This window comes from Pimephales promelas, chromosome 3, assembly GCF_988280905.1.
Source record: "Pimephales promelas chromosome 3, fPimPro1.hap1.1, whole genome shotgun sequence".
NCBI classification, from domain to species: domain Eukaryota; kingdom Metazoa; phylum Chordata; class Actinopteri; order Cypriniformes; family Leuciscidae; genus Pimephales; species Pimephales promelas.
In genome coordinates, this window is record NC_142771.1 from 23091784 (window position 1) to 23108487 (window position 16704).

Here is a 16704-nt window from a genome sequence, read left to right on the forward strand (position 1 = left end):
CTTCAAGACCTCCAGATATGATGGTCTCCACAGAAGACATGTCCCTATAAACTTGTATTTATATGGTATTTATGAGAGACCGACAGAGAATCCATGAGTCACTCGAGTACGAAAAGGAAAAATGATAACAAACTTGTTTTCAGGAAATGAACGAGGATGATGGTAAATCTCGCAAGGCTATGCCAGTCATGTCATTGATCTCAGCGAACAGGGGACCCCCGACTTCAGAATTACATTCAGGAAGAGGAGAACATAGGCCTATATGAGTTTGCATATAAGAGATTAATCAATGTTTATTCAATACGTAAAATGTTTCCCCAGTATTGAGAGGAAATGGGAGTGGAGGTGGTGACGGCAGTTTAAACAGAACAGATAAGAGGCCATAAAAAGCTCCTGTACATTCTCACCTAGGAGATGACAGGACGCGAGGACACTACACTACCGTCCCGTCAGCTAGAGAGGGCAGTGTGGCATCAGTTTATGATCTGTTAATCTTTTTAATCAAAAACTTCAAGTGTGCAGGTCTTATCTTATGAAAAGATAAAACAAACGTGCCAGACCGGCCTGTCAATAATTGTTAGATCCCTGTAAATGATTAAAGACTGTAAATACTGAGGTGCAATTGGACAGCTTGGCTCCAGCAAGTGATGACCGATGTCCTTAAAGGCTCGCATCCTTTCCCCCAATTGCCATTTTGGCCTTTCATCCCTTAAGCTTTCCCATTTTGTGTCTTTGACGTCCAGGGGCCCCACAATAACGTCAGTGTCCCTTGTAATCATCTGTCTCCTGCCTCACTGTTGTCCTGGGAAGAAGAATGAGGAGGATTGACGTCTTTCTGGCCATCTGCTGCTCTCTCCCATCCTTTGCTCTCTCCTTCACTCTTCTTTGAGCGGATTAAAGGTCTCTGTCTCATCATTGTGCGAGAAAATTTTGACTCTGTGTGCGTGAAGGGATTTCGTTCGTCCACCGATCTTAATGCGAGAGCGAGACAGGATTTAAATGCGCTTCACGATGACATCGACTCTTACACAAGAGGCAATAAAGCACAAACCACTGGAATAAGTTTAAAATAAATTGTTAAGATTTTATTACACACACCACAGACAGCAGCCGATGTGGTAGTATGAATTCAGAGGGACATTAGTGGGGAAATTAAGCAAAGTCTATCATAATAAATACATGAGTCAGACAAAAGACATCATAAACCACAGCTAAAATTTACAATGATAATCCATCATAGCAAATGACAACAATATTAACAATGTAATTCTTAAATTGTAAAGGAAAAAACATAAAGCTCTTTCCGAGATTCTTACATAGATTAAGAGGCTCAATGGATTTCTTAGTTATCAACTCTTTCAGAACAATAAATACAGACAAACGAGACAATTACTGACGTAGTAAGATGGCGGAACTATATTGTCCATTGCTTGTGATTCGGGAAGTATTTGATGAGAAATGTGTGAGTTCATATTGAAATGTGGTATTATTATCAAATCTGGGCATAATTTGAGATGTAGATCTGTACTAGGCTCTTATTCAGCAAAAGCCTCTGCTTTCTCTCCATTTTATTTCATGGGACAAACAATTACGACATTAATATTTTCCATTTTATTTTATTTACTCCACCATCCAAAGTTTGGCGTCTGAAAGATTTTTTGATTATGCCTTTATGTGTTATGCATTATAAATGTGTTCATAATGTACTTTATAATGCATCATATCTTGTCATAAATAACTGTAACCAAAGTTAAAATGCATTATAATAATCACAGATTCTTTGTTGAATCTGAAATTGGTTGTTTTCACTTTTTTATTGCATTACACTTTCTAAAGGTGTATAATAATGTATTATAAATGTGGTTACAATTATTCATGTGACAATACAATACATTATAAATGGCACTACAAGGCATAATTAATGCATTAAACATTCTTTATAATGCATTATACGTAAAGGCTCTTGAGTAAAATGTTAACGATATATTGTAATGTTTTGAATAAGTATCTTATGCTCATCAAGGCTGCATTTATTGGATAAAAAAGTAATATTGTGAAATATTATTATAAATTAAAATAACTATTTTTTTTATAATATATTTAAAATTCAAATTTATTCCTGTGACAGTAAAGCTTAATTACTCATCTTCAGTGTCATATGATTTTCAGAAATCATTCTAATATGATGATTTGATACTCAATTTAATTTTTTTTTATCATTTATCAATGTTGAAAACAGCTGTGCTGCTTAATATTTATATTTAATATTATTTAATATTTTTCAAATTTAATATTTCATAATTTTTTCAGCATTTTTTAAAGAACAAATATCAAAAGAAAAAAAAAATATTTGAAATAGATTTTCAATAAAAGTATTCATTTCTTTCCAAAATTTCTTTCTAAATTAAAAATAAAATCTTTGAAATGTTTTGGAAATCTGTACTAAAGTATCTCATGCCAATAAAACAAAATGAATTCGAAAAATAATAATAAAAATTATTTGTGTGTACAGGCTGGATGTGAGTGAGAACAAACTTGAATGAGCGGATGACTTGCACGATGACAATAACGTACTACGTCAGGTTTGTGTAACTGCACTTGGCCTAGCATCTTGGAAGTGTATAAGCCTGACGTCACACCCACAAATCTAAACAGTGTTTTAGTAAATTTATGCATGCAAATGATCCTTTCAGTATATGATTCACTTTTTTGAGGAACAGGAAAGTACATGATGGATATGGGGGAAAAATGTTGCATTACTCACAGCTGCTTGTGACGTCCTCGTCACCGTCAAAAGAAAAAAAAAACAAATCATAAAATGGGAATTTTGGAACAACTTTGGACTGTTTATAGGAACCAACTACCTCGACTCATTTGAAATGCCTGTTGTGATTTCTTTGTTTATGTTGCACTGGCAGTGAACAGAGGACATCTAGGCTACACAAGTAAACTAAGGCAGCTCAAATGAGTCAAGGCTCATCATTGAGTAAGTCTGGGTTTTACAGTGCAGGGCGATGACACCCAGTGTAATAACCAGTATCCCAGTAACTTGGACACATTTTATGACAGGGAAGTCAAAGACTAAATTAAATCAAGACTGGCACAGCACGTGCAATAAACGCTCAAAACACTCGTCCGGTATTTATTATTGAAATCCTGTAAAAGCAAATAACCAATAAAAGTAAATAAGCTGCAAGTTACAAACAATTGGTGTTGCTAGACTATAAAGCTGACACTAAAAACATACTTGCCAATGAACCCTCTATTCAATTATGTCAAGCTTCTCAAAGCAGAACAAACACACAACACACGTAGGTCTACTCAAAGTCTTTGCCAAACATCAATACACAAACTTTCATCCAGCAAGGTGGATGCTGAAATACAGAAGTAGTATTGTGAAAATGTGGTAAAGCTTTGTCTGTTCCTGTTCAGGGCAGGTCACAAGCTGGGATGGCATGGCGTCTGTCGTACGCCGTGTCGTCACTTTCCTCTCCATCACTCGCCACGTCCATCATTCGTTCTTTCTCTTCATCCTCCTCAGTCTCGCTCTCTTTATCCCGCTCCCGTTCTCGCAGTCTCTGTCTTTCTCTTTCTCTTTCCCGGTCTCTGCCTCTCTCTCGGAAACCTCTGGGAAGTGTGGTAATCTGCAGAATGTAAAGTGATGATGAGATGTATTATATGTTACATTATATGATGACAGTAGTATATATTAGCCAGTACTTTCTAGGTAAGTACACTGCAAGTACTGTACTGTAATAGGAAGCGGTACCGTATATTTATTCATGTCTTTACAAACCACACTGTAAAAAATGTTTGTCATTTTTTTTTACAGAAAAAAAACTGCAAAAATACTTTTGTAAAAACCTGTTCATTGGTTTACTGTACAATATACAGTGGAAAAACTGTTATTAGTTTAACATTGCTGTCAAATTACTGTCAAATGTATGTTTTTTGCCAGGAACAACTGTAGATTATTGAAAAATGAATAGTGTGTACCATTATATATATATATATATATATATATATATATATATATATTTATTTTTTTTTATTAAGTATTGACCTTTTTTTTTTGGACAGGCACCTTACATTGAACACTGATTCATCATAAGGCCTTCTATTGTACCACCTGTTTTATACCACCTGTACCACCAAATGTACCAATAACCATTATAGTGGTTATTAGTACATTTATAGTTAAAAGCTGATTTTGTGCAAGCCACCGGCAGGATTTTTGATCATTTTCACAAAATTTGAATAGCTCATATTTAGTTGTATGCATACTGTATCTAAACATGCAGTATATCAAAAGAAAGTACAGAGCCTCTTCTTTAAAAACAGGGAAAAATGTACTTTTAAAGGGGTACTTCTGCATTGGAAGTAAATAGATATAATAGTAAATAGACTTCAACACCCATAATACACACCAGTCTTCTCTGGATATGCACACCAGAGTCAAATACCGCCTTGCTTTAGTAGAAAATGCTGGTTAGCAAACTTTTAGTCATAATGGTGTCGACTTTTATTGCTCCCATTCCCTCCAACCCGTAGCAAAACATTCAAAAGGTTCAAAAAGCACGCAAAAACAGACTTCAGGGATCAGTCCAATTTGTGAACAAATCATTCAGAGGTTTTGTGAACTGGGGAAAACCGATAATTGACAAGATCTGACTCAAAAGAAAGATTTCTTCACAGATTGGACAGTCTAACTTCTCTCATGAGCACTTGGAGCGCTTGACAGTGAATAATGACTTAGATCTCGTTCTGTTCCTTGCACAAAACAATTCTGAAATATTAGTTCAGAAGACTTGGCAATAAAGCAGCCAAGTTGTTTGGATCACTTTTGTGGTAAATGGAAAAGAGAAGGAGCAATTTTTTTGTTCCATAGAAGAAAGTCAGTCATGCAGGTTTGAAACAACATGAAGGCGAGTAAATAATAACAGAAATTTGGATACCTTTAAGACCAAGTGTTCAAAGAAGTGTGAGGACATTTATTTGAGAACATCATAGCTTAAAAACAAAACAAATCTACAATGACTTAAAGCCTCACCTGGTTGTCGTAAGTGGGCAGGGCACAGTATCCAGGCTCCATCCCGCGTAAAAGACGAGGGGAATGTGTTCGGAAAGGCCGCGGGGAGTGAGAGCACACAGAGCGAGGGGAGGGCGAACGGATGGAGTGAGGTGACGGAGAGCGGACGGAACGGGGCGAGTGCGGGATGGACTGCGATTGAGACTGTGAAGGGGTCAGAGACGGGGCGTGATGATTGAGCTTAGGGGGGCGCGGGGATCGAGGGGGCAGTTCAGGTGGTTTGAGAGGATCAATAGGGTCTATTTCAGTAAGGAGAGGTGGAGGGGGGATGAAGTCCTCATCTGGTAGGGGGATTTCCCCGTCGATCAAAGCGAGCTCTGCCCGTGATAGGTGGTCCACAATGCCTGCCCCGAAAGAGTCGCCCACCACGTTAATGGAGGTGCGCATTCTGTCACTAAAGACACACAAAAGACAGCTCTAAAGGCTGATATAGAACAGCTCAGGACAGCTGTTTAGGTTCATGAAGACAGTTGATAATTAGTCAGGACTCCACACACGAAATCGTCAGGGGGGGATGTAAGAGACGGCCCCGTACATAACCCAAACAGAGATGTTTGAACTCACAGAAGCCAGTCGACAGCGACGAGCAGGCTGATGTCTTGAGTTGGAAGGCCCACGGCGGTCAAAATTAGCAACATGGTGACCAGACCTGCACTGGGAATACTGGCTGCTCCCACACTGGCCAAAGTCGCTGTCATACTGCAGAGCAAGAAAGAGAGGGGATCATGAGATACTACAATGACGACTGAGCAATTGTGGGGCGGCACTGACGGATATAATCTATTATAAGTGAGAGAAAAGGATGAAAAAAAATGAGTTCAATGGAGCAAAGAAGGAAAATAACACAAAAAAAAGTGAACTGAAAATGGATTGGAAGAAGATGTTAGCTCAGTTAAAGGAGAACACATGTGATGTATCTGCAGGTTAAAGTTTTGTAACTGCATCATAATTATAGAGCCATTGTAATAAAAATAAATTATAATAACTGTAATAAAAAAAAACAGACTGTAATGGCACAACAATACAAAGGACAGTAAAGTCAAACACGTGACACTGCATTCAGGGTGCTTGTGAGAACAGTGCAAAGAGAACAAATGGCATTTTAAAAATAAATTCTTATCTGAACAAATGAAATAAACTAAAATGACTACACATTTGCAGTCACTATATGGATTACAAGGAGTAGTCTTACCTGAACAAAATTAAATAATTGTAATAATTGAAATAAAATAAAAATAACTACAAATTTGCAGAATATGCAACTTAAACACTAATTGTTAACCTTTGTAAAAATGACCGAAATTACAAACACGGAGCTAAAAGAACTAAAAGTATTTCTGTTCAAAGAGAAATGGATTTTGCTGATAAAAGGGTTATTATTCTTTATTGCAGCCACAGTTTGTCTGGTTTCAGTTCCATATTTCCTTACCTGACAGTAACAATCTGTCCTCCATCTAAGTCAATGTCATTCATCTGGGCAATGAAAATGGCAGCCACGGCCTCATAGAGTGCAGTGCCATCCATGTTTATGGTGGCTCCAATGGGCAGCACAAAACGAGTCACACGCTTATCAATTTTTAAATTCTCCTCCAGACACCGAAATGTCACTGGCAACGTCCCAGCACTGAGAAAGAGAAAGTTATATTGATCATAATTGTTTAAAAAATGTTAATTTGTCATCTGAAAAACTCCCCCTGAATAGCATTGTGTCCAAAAACACAATATATATATATATATGGGAATTCAGAGCCAAATTGACAGTTGGTTTAACATTCAGTAAATGGTTTGGCTTAACAGATGTAATCCCAAAAACCAAGATTTATTTATAAACGACTCTCTAAAATATGTTTTCATAATATCCCTTTCCTTCCATTTAGACTGATAAATCATAGACCTCTATTCTGGAGAACTTCAGAAAATGTGTGTTTTACTTTGGCCAGATTAGATAATGTGATTTATGACAATGCAGAAAATATATCAAGTCATCTATAAGATTTTTTTGGGTTATGTTTGAGTTTATAATAAACTTAGATCACATACCAGTAAAATATATATGTACATACATAAATATATATTTTAACATAAGAATGTGTTTTGGCTGTGCTTTATGTAAAACAGAGACAGATTGCAGTATTGCTCTACTTTTTTTTTTAACCAAATGTGACCTTTAACTCTTCAGTCTGTACAGCCAGAACTCTTCAATCTATCAGCATATTTCCATAAACACATGATGTGATTAGTCTGCTGGCTGTACCTGCTGGCTGTTCCCAGAGCGGTGATCCAAGCTTGGAAGATGCCAGAGTAAAACGTGAAGGGGTTTTTCCGAGTCATGGCGAAGAATATCAGTGGCAGGATGAGCCCGCCATGAATGACGAGTCCAACCATGACGGTGACCATGTACATGCCCAGCTGTCGCGCCACCATTTCCAGGTCACCGATGGCAGCAATTTTCCCACAGATGAGGGAGGCAATGCCAAATGGAGAGTACCTGAGGATAGACCAGTGGAGTTACTTGGAGGTCAGTTATGGGTTTTTAGTTAGACTTTGAAGTGGGTTTTTTATGTTGCTGAGCAATACTTTTTGCTATATAATTTGGTTTTTCTTACATTAATAGCAAATAAGAAAAAAATAATAACGTTTTTTGGCAGACAATAAATAAATAAATCTGTGACAATTTTTTAAAATTAAATGTATTTGTGTCTTGGTCATTGGAGTTGGTCATTTGGTCATTATCTGTAGAACAACATCTATTGTGTAAAGTACTATACAAATAAACCTGAATTGCATTGAAAATATTTCTCTTCATTTGTATTAGAATAATGCTATATTTATACAGAATGAATCAATGTCTATTTTAATATTTTCTTTTAACTTTAGTACAAAGACATTATATAAGCCGCACAGAGTATAAATTAGCTGCATTTATGTTTTAGAAAGAGAGAGTCTCACACAAAAGGATCATCATGTTTATCCAGTTTTGCAACCCGAGTGCCAAATGAGAACACGAAACTTCTTATGTGGTTTAAATTTAGCTCATCATCTAAAATACTGTGTATAAATATTTCATCGTCTGTTATTGTAAGCAACAGATGATGTTTATTGTAGCATTTGAACAGTTTACATACTGTGAGCGGAAAACACAGGACACAGTTAGTTACAGATGGGACGGTCTCAGGGCTGAGTGGAGTCTGTCTTTTTTTGTCATATGCTTTGCTTTGGGGTATTTAATTATTCTGTGTTTGTTCTTTTAATGTTAAAAATGCATTAGAATAAGAAATGAACATGTTCCATCCCATCTCACTTCTTTTGTGCTGTAAAATGCCCTGTTAGATTTATGGATCAAGCTCTTCATTTCTGCAGACATGATTAAACAAATCTGCTCTGTCTCTGTTTTCAGTTATGTCTGTCAGTGTGTGGGTATCTGTCTGCGGTCAATGTGTCGGAGGATGTATTACATCCAATAAAACTCCCACGTTTACTCATGGGAACACAAATATGATTCTGCTCTCTCTCTTATTCTTGTCCTGTTCTATTCCTGAAAAATTCCTCACTCTCTTTCTTACACGCTATACTTTTATACTTTAATTTGCTCACTCTGTGATCACCTTTGAACATGTTTGACAGATTTAAAGGTTTTACACTTCTCTCGCCTGTTTTATTCTATGTCATAGGAATCAAAACATGCTGAGTTTATAGTGTTTATTGTTTATAGTATACTGGAATTCTAATAACTGCAGAATACTGACCACATGATCATGGACACCATCTTCATAATGATCTCATTAAGGATGTTGAAGAAATCAGACATGAGCTTCCCCCTCTCTCCCATTTTCCCCATGTAGATACCAAACGTGATGAAGAACCCAATCAAACCTTACAAGTAAATCAAATTTACAATTAAAAACAATGAAATGGAATAAATAATAAATCTATTTTCCAAGAACGCAGCAACATTTAGAATTGAAACAACACTTTTTATATTTGTTTGGTACTTAATTACATTTATGCTGCATTTTTGTGTTTCAAATGCAGAAAAACTGAAAATCCTCTAACCTAAAACATTCATTCCCCACTTCATTTCCAGTTTCTTCCGACTGACAATGATCGGTTCTGTTTGGTTCTGGACGGCGACAGGTACTTTTTTCAGCACTGTTTGAACCTGAAAAGAGAAGCAAGATGATCGATGATCATTCTGTAAAACAATGTAAAAAGCAAAACAAATTTATTTTAACATTAAAGCTAAACAGAATATTTTAGTCTAAATATTTTATAGGCTAAGTATAAGTAAAACGTTATATGAATTACAGTCTAGCAGATATGTTTTTAGTAAAATAATAAAAATAAAAAAATCTTAGAAGTAAGAAATATTACCCTAATAATTAACAGTGGAAAACATGGATGTTCCCAGAATTCCCTGCATGGCAATTGATTTGATCATATTTAAATAGTCTCTATCCTCAGTAAAGTTTATCATCTGCTGTGTTAATGGACTGTCACTGTGATTAGATTAAATATTCAAAAGCATCACTACATTTAGAGTAAATGGAAGAACATGTGCTTCTGCAATACTAAATGTAAAGCACAGTGTGAACATACGGTCTCTTTAAATTAATTTTAAAAAGAGTGAACGTATCAGGCTTGTTCGGTTTCCTTGTTTCCTTGAGTTGCATTCCTGTTTCCTTTTCCCGCTTCTTATCTGTCTCCTAGGTTACTGATTGTGTCCCAGTTTGTGTCCATGGTTACCTATAATTTGCACCTGTGTCTGATTTAGCATCCCTTGTATATAAAGCCCTGAGTTTCTGTTGTCTCTTGTTGGTTCCGGACTTCCGGTCATTGTTAAATGTGCATTATGCGTTTGTATTAACCAAAGTACCGCCTCAGTGTTTTGGTTTCATGGAGAAAAGATTCTGAGACATTTATGTTGGATTTAGTGATGGGAGAAACAAAGCTTTTCAAAGCTTTGAATCGACTGAACCAATTGCTTCGCAAAATGATTCACTGTTTCGAAGTGTTCGAAATGTCACACACTGACACCTGCTGGTCAGAACAATACAAATGCACCAAAAACTCAAGCCAAAACATGCTTAAAAAACTTTTAGAAACCCATTGCAATTTTTTTTTTTTTGAAAGTAAAATCTACCAAATGCAATTGACTGATCAACTTATACGAATAAATATCAAGTGTCAATTTTCAGGGCTTGTTTTGTTTTTTATCATGGATGGCTCAGCTAAACAGGCCAATTATTAACTATTAACTATTATTCCTTTTAATTATATTATGTTGACAAATGAATAAAACTGATCAGAGATCAGGTAAACCTCTGAAAAAAAGCTGGGGTTAATGGGTTCACAAACATCATAGCCCACCAGTGGTTATTCATTGAAATTTTGAAATGTTTTGAAACAGCTATGATCATTACTGAAATCAAGTGAATTTGTTTGTTTAATACACGGTCTAAACTACTGATTCAATACAAAAGATTCATAAAGGTTTCCAAGCTTGAAATTCAAAATTGGCCATCACTAGAAGTTCGATTGCACGGTATCTGAACAGAAATTCACAAATATTTTACAGTGTGCATAGTGACACCCGAACGGTGTCATTCCAAAATTAAAAATCAAGTAAAATATGGCTCTTTTAACTAAATTAACTGATAACTTTTTAGGAAATACAACTAAACACACAATTATCTTGCAATGTAAGTATGATAATTTAACTCTATCTTTTGCTGTTAGGTCACAGCTGGAAAAAAACTATGCTTACATGCAAATAATAAAATAATCATGCATCCGTGGATGGCTATATAAATATGCAACCTTTAAAGTACTATCTATAATGCTTTTTTCATAGCAACTCCAATCCCACTTCTGTAACATACCTAAGGATTGTAACAAATTTGCATAATGCCAGCCAATGGTCTTCATTTGCTGCCTGCAAACAACGTTTACTAAGGACTTTGACCCACCCTCAAACACTGTAGTTGTAGCTAAGAAGCAACACGTCAACACCACCACATTGCTATAACATGTCGAGAACACTTTTCTGCGCTACGTTCAACTTTGCATGCACTTCCAAAGGATGAGGACGCATGCAGGAAATGATACATTTAGGGCATGTTTACACGAGAACGCTCACGGGTGAAAACGTAAAAATATTTTATCGGATGTGCCTTTCGTTTACACGGTGACAGCGTTTTTGGGGCTTAAAAACGCAAAAGAGTGAAACCACCCTCCAGAGTGGAAATCTTTAAAACGCTCCACCACCGCGTTCCTGTGTAAATGGTAAAAACGCAAAAGTCTTGGTGTTGGACTTGGTGTTGTTGTGTGGCAGTGCTTCACGTTGCCACCTAGCCCCCTGGAGTGCATACTACATTGAATTTCACACTCTTTTGCGTCACCTTATGCACGCGGATTTCCCACCCAAAACGCTCGTCTAAACGCAAAATAAAAAGTGATAACGCAACGCCACTTTTGCGTTTTCTCTTCAGAATCGTTTCCGTGTAAACATAGCCTAAAACTGACACCATTTTTACTGTTTATTTCACTGTGTATACAAGTAATTAGGAAGCATCAGAGGCTGAAATTCAAATATGGCAATATGCTTTCCATTTTTGCCATACTGTGAGACCAATCACAACAGACAAGACCATCTGACCAATCAGAGCAGAGTAGGCTTTTGGAAAGGAGGAGTCTCGAAATAATGAATCCTTTATCCAGCCGTTTCAGATACTGTAAGAAAAGAGTACTGTATATTATGAGAAAATTAAAGTGTTTTTTGACCTTGGATGTAAACCTGTTGTAGTTCACCTCCAAAACAAAATTAAGAACATTTAAAATAGCATAATAGGGGCACTTTAAAAGAGAAGAGAAAGAGATTCTCAGATTGATTGTTTTACAAAGTCTACACACAAATTCATCTGTCAATTGTTAGAAGCAAGACAAATTAGGCAGATGGAGAGGATAGATTGTGTGACGCTTGTCCTCACGCTCAAAAGCCATGAACAAGCAATGCAAAAAAAACAACAGCTGTGAATCATTGGCTGCAGACAGCAAAAAACCATCGATCAAATGAAATATGACTTGAACTCAAACCCAGGTTCCCGTAAGCACATCTCCTTACACAGCACCAACAACCTGCTACCCTCTGCGCCACTGTTCTGAAAGATTAACATTTTCCAAATGACAGAAAAGCAAAAAGACGAAAGAAGATAAACTGTCCATCAGAGACATAAATTTTGAAAGCACAGACACTCCTTTTTACCTGTTGAAAACTGGCCTGAACCAGGTTCTCTGGGAAAAGGTTTCGGATCAGATCCAGAAAGGCATCCAGACTGCTGACCTCTTGGTTCTTGGGGGCAGAGCTGACCTGACCAGATCTGAGTTTTGGGTTCCCAGGGTGTATGCCAAGCACCAGTATGACACCTAGAACAGCAGCAATAACTGTGGTGGACATGTAGTACACCATTGCTCTGGTGCCCATTCTTCCACTGGAGCGAGCATCCAGACCGGCCAGGCCTGCAAGACAGGAAGGAGAGAGAGAGAGAGAGAGAGAGATACTGCATCAACAACGATTAATGGCTTTTTTTCTTGTGCTGTAGGCACTTAACAGCATTTAACAAGCAAAAAAGTGCTTGTTAGAGCATGTGCTCATGGCCTAACCTGTAATGAGACTGGAGATGATGAGGGGCAGGATGAGCATCTTCAGCATTCTCATCAGTACGTCTCCCGGAAAGGAAATCAGCATGAGATTGTTTGAGTCCAAATCAGGAACATAACGCAGCATCATTCCCATCACTGTGCCTGCTATTACACCTGTGAGAGGGTGGCGATTACACCGGTTATGTTCGGCCTGCTTATTAAAAGGTGTATGGATCATAGCATTGAAGAATTCTTGGTTTTTCACAAGCACCACTGCATAACTGTCCTACATCTGCAACATCTCAAACTACTGCTGTATAAACAGTGTCACTACATGGGGCCAAACATTTTTGCAGAGAACTTGCTCATTGGTATTTGTCTGTGGTTTGACAGATGACCACAGTTATGAAACCACAGACAAGGTTTATATGAATGCAAGTATAAGGAAATAGTAGATGAAAGATAAAAATGAAGCCTGACTGGAACTAAAATTAAAATATAATTTCATACATTTTTAAAATGTACAATTTATACATTTTTTTCAACAATTTATAAGCCCACTTATAAGTTTTAGGTCCACTTATAGGTTTTTGGGCCCATAATAACAATATTTTAGTTTTCAAGACCTTTTATTATGTTTTTTTTATTATTTTATTAGCTGCTACGCATTTAATACCCCCCTTTCTCATATGAAACAATCTTATCTCTTCCCGTATATTATCAACAGTGTTTGGCAATAATACAGTGTCTTCTGTTATCACCTCATTGTGACTTGATTGGGATCATGACCTAACTGGCAAACTTCTCTGAACTTCCAAAGAAGGAGACACAGACAACTTCCACAACTTCCTCTGAAGTTGTATACAAACACTCCCACATATTAATGTATGTACACACACACAGAGGCACGTACGCACCTATCACAGTGAGGGCAAGGAGCAGGTTGCGTGAAAACCAGCCGCATTGTTGGTGTGTGGAGTCTTTTAATTCTGCTTGCACTCCATGGTCCATCTGCAATGCTGCACTTGCCTGGTTGCCCAAATGCTTATTCGTCATTCTATCTGCAAGAGTCAAGAGAAATAAAGGAAGAGATGCCAAGGTAAATAAACAATTATGATCACTTAAACATCCTACTCTTCACTCTAAGTCTCCAGTGAACTCAGGCTGTCATGCAAGGGGTCAAGGGGTCAAGGTTTTTCTGGTTAGCATAGCCCATTTAGACTTAGCCTCTAATGGTTGATGCCTCTATCTTAAAGGGAATATGACCAAGGATGAAAAATATATCCTACCTGTCACTTCAGGGTCACACCCCTGATGAGTGGAGGATTCATGAGAGGAGACCTACAGTAACAACATCTTGATACTGCTATCCAGCCAGAGCTCTGGGTACGGAATCCTCAGCAGGATGCCTCTCTAAAGCGAGAGCCGACGACTCGATACTGATACTAAGAGTGGAGGCATCAGCAAAATTACTCTAAAACAAGAGGAGGCCTAACTACGTTCAACCCCAGTATTCTGCAGTATCCTGCCCCAGTATGCCCAGTACCCCAGTATCCTGCACCGAACCAATAAGTAAATTATCAAGTAAATAAGCAAATAATAAAAATAATAAAACACTGCCATACAACATCATAGGTCCAGCCTCAGGGCCTGATGTAAGCACATGTTGGAAAACTCTAACACACCCCACCTGACCTCAGTCACCTCAGGGCGGGGGTTAGGGGAAAAGGAGGCAGATGTTATTTGATTCTGTATCCTATATACCCTGTGCACGTTTACTCTGGATTACTTCCTTCAAATCCTGTTTTCTTTTCCTGGGATCATGCCTACTCTGTGGAGGAGGAAAAGGAGTCTTGCGCTGTCTTAGAGGAGGAAAAGGAAAAAACGCTGTCTTGCTCTCTCTCCCTCGCACATTTTAATCAAATCAGTTGACACAATAGTTAAAGGTTGGACGACCACAGTTTAACGTGAAGCATTTGGAGATTTTCAGACACTCAATGAACAACATCTCAACACTAAATTATAAAGGCCGGTCTCATATAGACGCCTGTCTCAAATACAAGCCGGTGCAGTTTGACTATTTGGGAAAATAAAAGCCTGGGATATTATTTGAAGTTATATGGTATTGTGCGAAGGGAAGCCCCGGCCTGAGCCGATCCCGCATATGCTCTGCCGTTCAAGCGTGATGTCACACGCAGCAGAGTGGGAGCCTTCAAAGTCGATGCCTCCCCCAGCGAGAGATAGCTGGACGATTAGGACCAGATAGATATCACTCGTCTAACTTGTTAACCAAGACATACCCTCCAGTAGCTCATCATACACTGGGCAAAGAGACATTTATTCACGCCATCGTCCACAACAGCCAAATCCTGCTCTTCTTGGCCTGAAACCAAGAGCACACTCGCTACTATTTCAGAGGATGTGAGCAATAACACAACCTCATCCAATAGCTTGGACTTGTCACCTAAGAATGAGAAAGATCCGTATCTTTCTCGAATTTCTCAGCAAGCTCCATCTTCAAGCCCCACAATCTCAGTTTCCTCCTCGCCTCAGCTGCAGCAGATCCTGATGCACAGGGCACAGATGATTGTCCCAAATCCCTTGAGAGAAGGGACAAACGAGAGCAGAGTTTCTTTATTGAGAAACTCTCACAATGCTCACATTCAGACACCTCAAGGACTGAGTGAGCAACTGAGTTCACCCAAGGAAATCAGGCACAGATCGTATGTATCATCAGTTGTCAGATAGTACTGACACAGATGTAGGCTATCCTGAAAGATTTTGCTGCCATAAATGCCTTTAACACGTTACAAAAAAAAAAAAAAAAAAATGGCTCCTGAAGACAAGAAAGAGGATAATGTGTGCTACAAGCCCCCTTTTATTCTCTGGTCACACCAGTAGTGATGTCATAGGGTGTTTTTTTTTAATTATTTTTTTAAATGTATCTTATACTCACCAAGACTGCATTTATTTGATCAAACATACAGTAAAAATAGTGATATTGCAAAATGTTTTTGAGGAAACCGTGATAAAGTTTTCATCATTCTTTGTTGAATTAAACGTTCTAAAGAACACCATTTATTTGAAAAGAAAACTTTACTGTCAGTTTAATGCACTGATGGATCTGTAAAAATATCAATTTCTTTCAAAAAATTACTGACCCCAAATTGGATTGGTAGAGCGTGTTAAAAATATTTTGTTACACATACGGTACACCAGTAATGGAGGACTTTCAAAAGCATGGAAATATACACTGGGAAATATACATTGGGAAAAATATATTTCCCAATACCCCAAGCTCTCTTTTCTATAATGCAAATGAGCAGTGGTAGCAATGCAAAACAACAGTTGCCACAATGACAACAAACTAGTTTGTGTATAAAAGTCGTATTAGAGATGTCCAAATTGTAGTTGTGGATAAGATTAACAGCCTTACGAGGATAGACTAGCCACAAATGTTTCACATCAGCAACATAGGTGAATATTACAGCTGGAGAGTGATAAGTTCATGTAATTGCATCTGTAAGCGTTGAACGACCATCTGCTGCGTTTATGTGAGCATGCTGACACATAACACACCATATTACCATAATTGGTCAATTTTATTTTCATCTGTCAAGATCTGTGCTCATGACACTGGAGGCCAATGTACTGCAAGGCCTCATTTGACTGTCAAATATACCATACGTCAATATCCGCCTTTTTAGGGCCCCCTTAAACGTCGGTAGATGGCGATCCCGGGCCGTCATACAACTGACACTTTACCTTTAACGTCAGTTAGGTGACGGGTTAGGTTTAGGGTTAGGTTTAGGTTTGGGGTAGAGTTAGGATCCCATAACCTCATCTACCGACGTTTAAGGGGGCCCTAAAAAGGCGAATATTGACGTATGGTCAAAAGACGTCCCAAAACGTCAGTTATATGACGTCTTGGGATGAGACCGGGTTGGTCAAACAGCATATAGGCTTTAAATGATTGA

The 16704-nt window shown here is 37.9% G+C and overlaps 1 protein-coding gene across 4 annotated transcripts in view; it reads right to left on the reverse strand.

Moving 5' to 3' along the window:
- Positions 1-100: 100 nt before the first annotated feature.
- The window catches only part of slc1a9 (solute carrier family 1 member 9), a 42366-nt gene continuing 25762 nt past the window's right edge, over positions 101-16704 (reverse strand). For all 4 annotated transcript variants that reach the window (XM_089128519.1, XM_039686288.2, XM_039686287.2 and 1 more), the window contains exons 2-11: positions 13645-13788; positions 12749-12901; positions 12351-12604; positions 9143-9248; positions 8836-8962; positions 7344-7577; positions 6519-6713; positions 5654-5788; positions 5051-5483; positions 101-3644 (exon numbers count right to left, since the gene is read on the reverse strand). In XM_089128519.1, the coding sequence (XP_088984645.1) occupies positions 3429-3644; positions 5051-5483; positions 5654-5788; positions 6519-6713; positions 7344-7577; positions 8836-8962; positions 9143-9248; positions 12351-12604; positions 12749-12901; positions 13645-13783 (1992 nt within the window). In that variant the 5' untranslated portion in view covers positions 13784-13788 and the 3' untranslated portion in view covers positions 101-3428. The remainder of the gene's footprint in view (positions 3645-5050; positions 5484-5653; positions 5789-6518; positions 6714-7343; positions 7578-8835; positions 8963-9142; positions 9249-12350; positions 12605-12748; positions 12902-13644; positions 13789-16704) is intronic.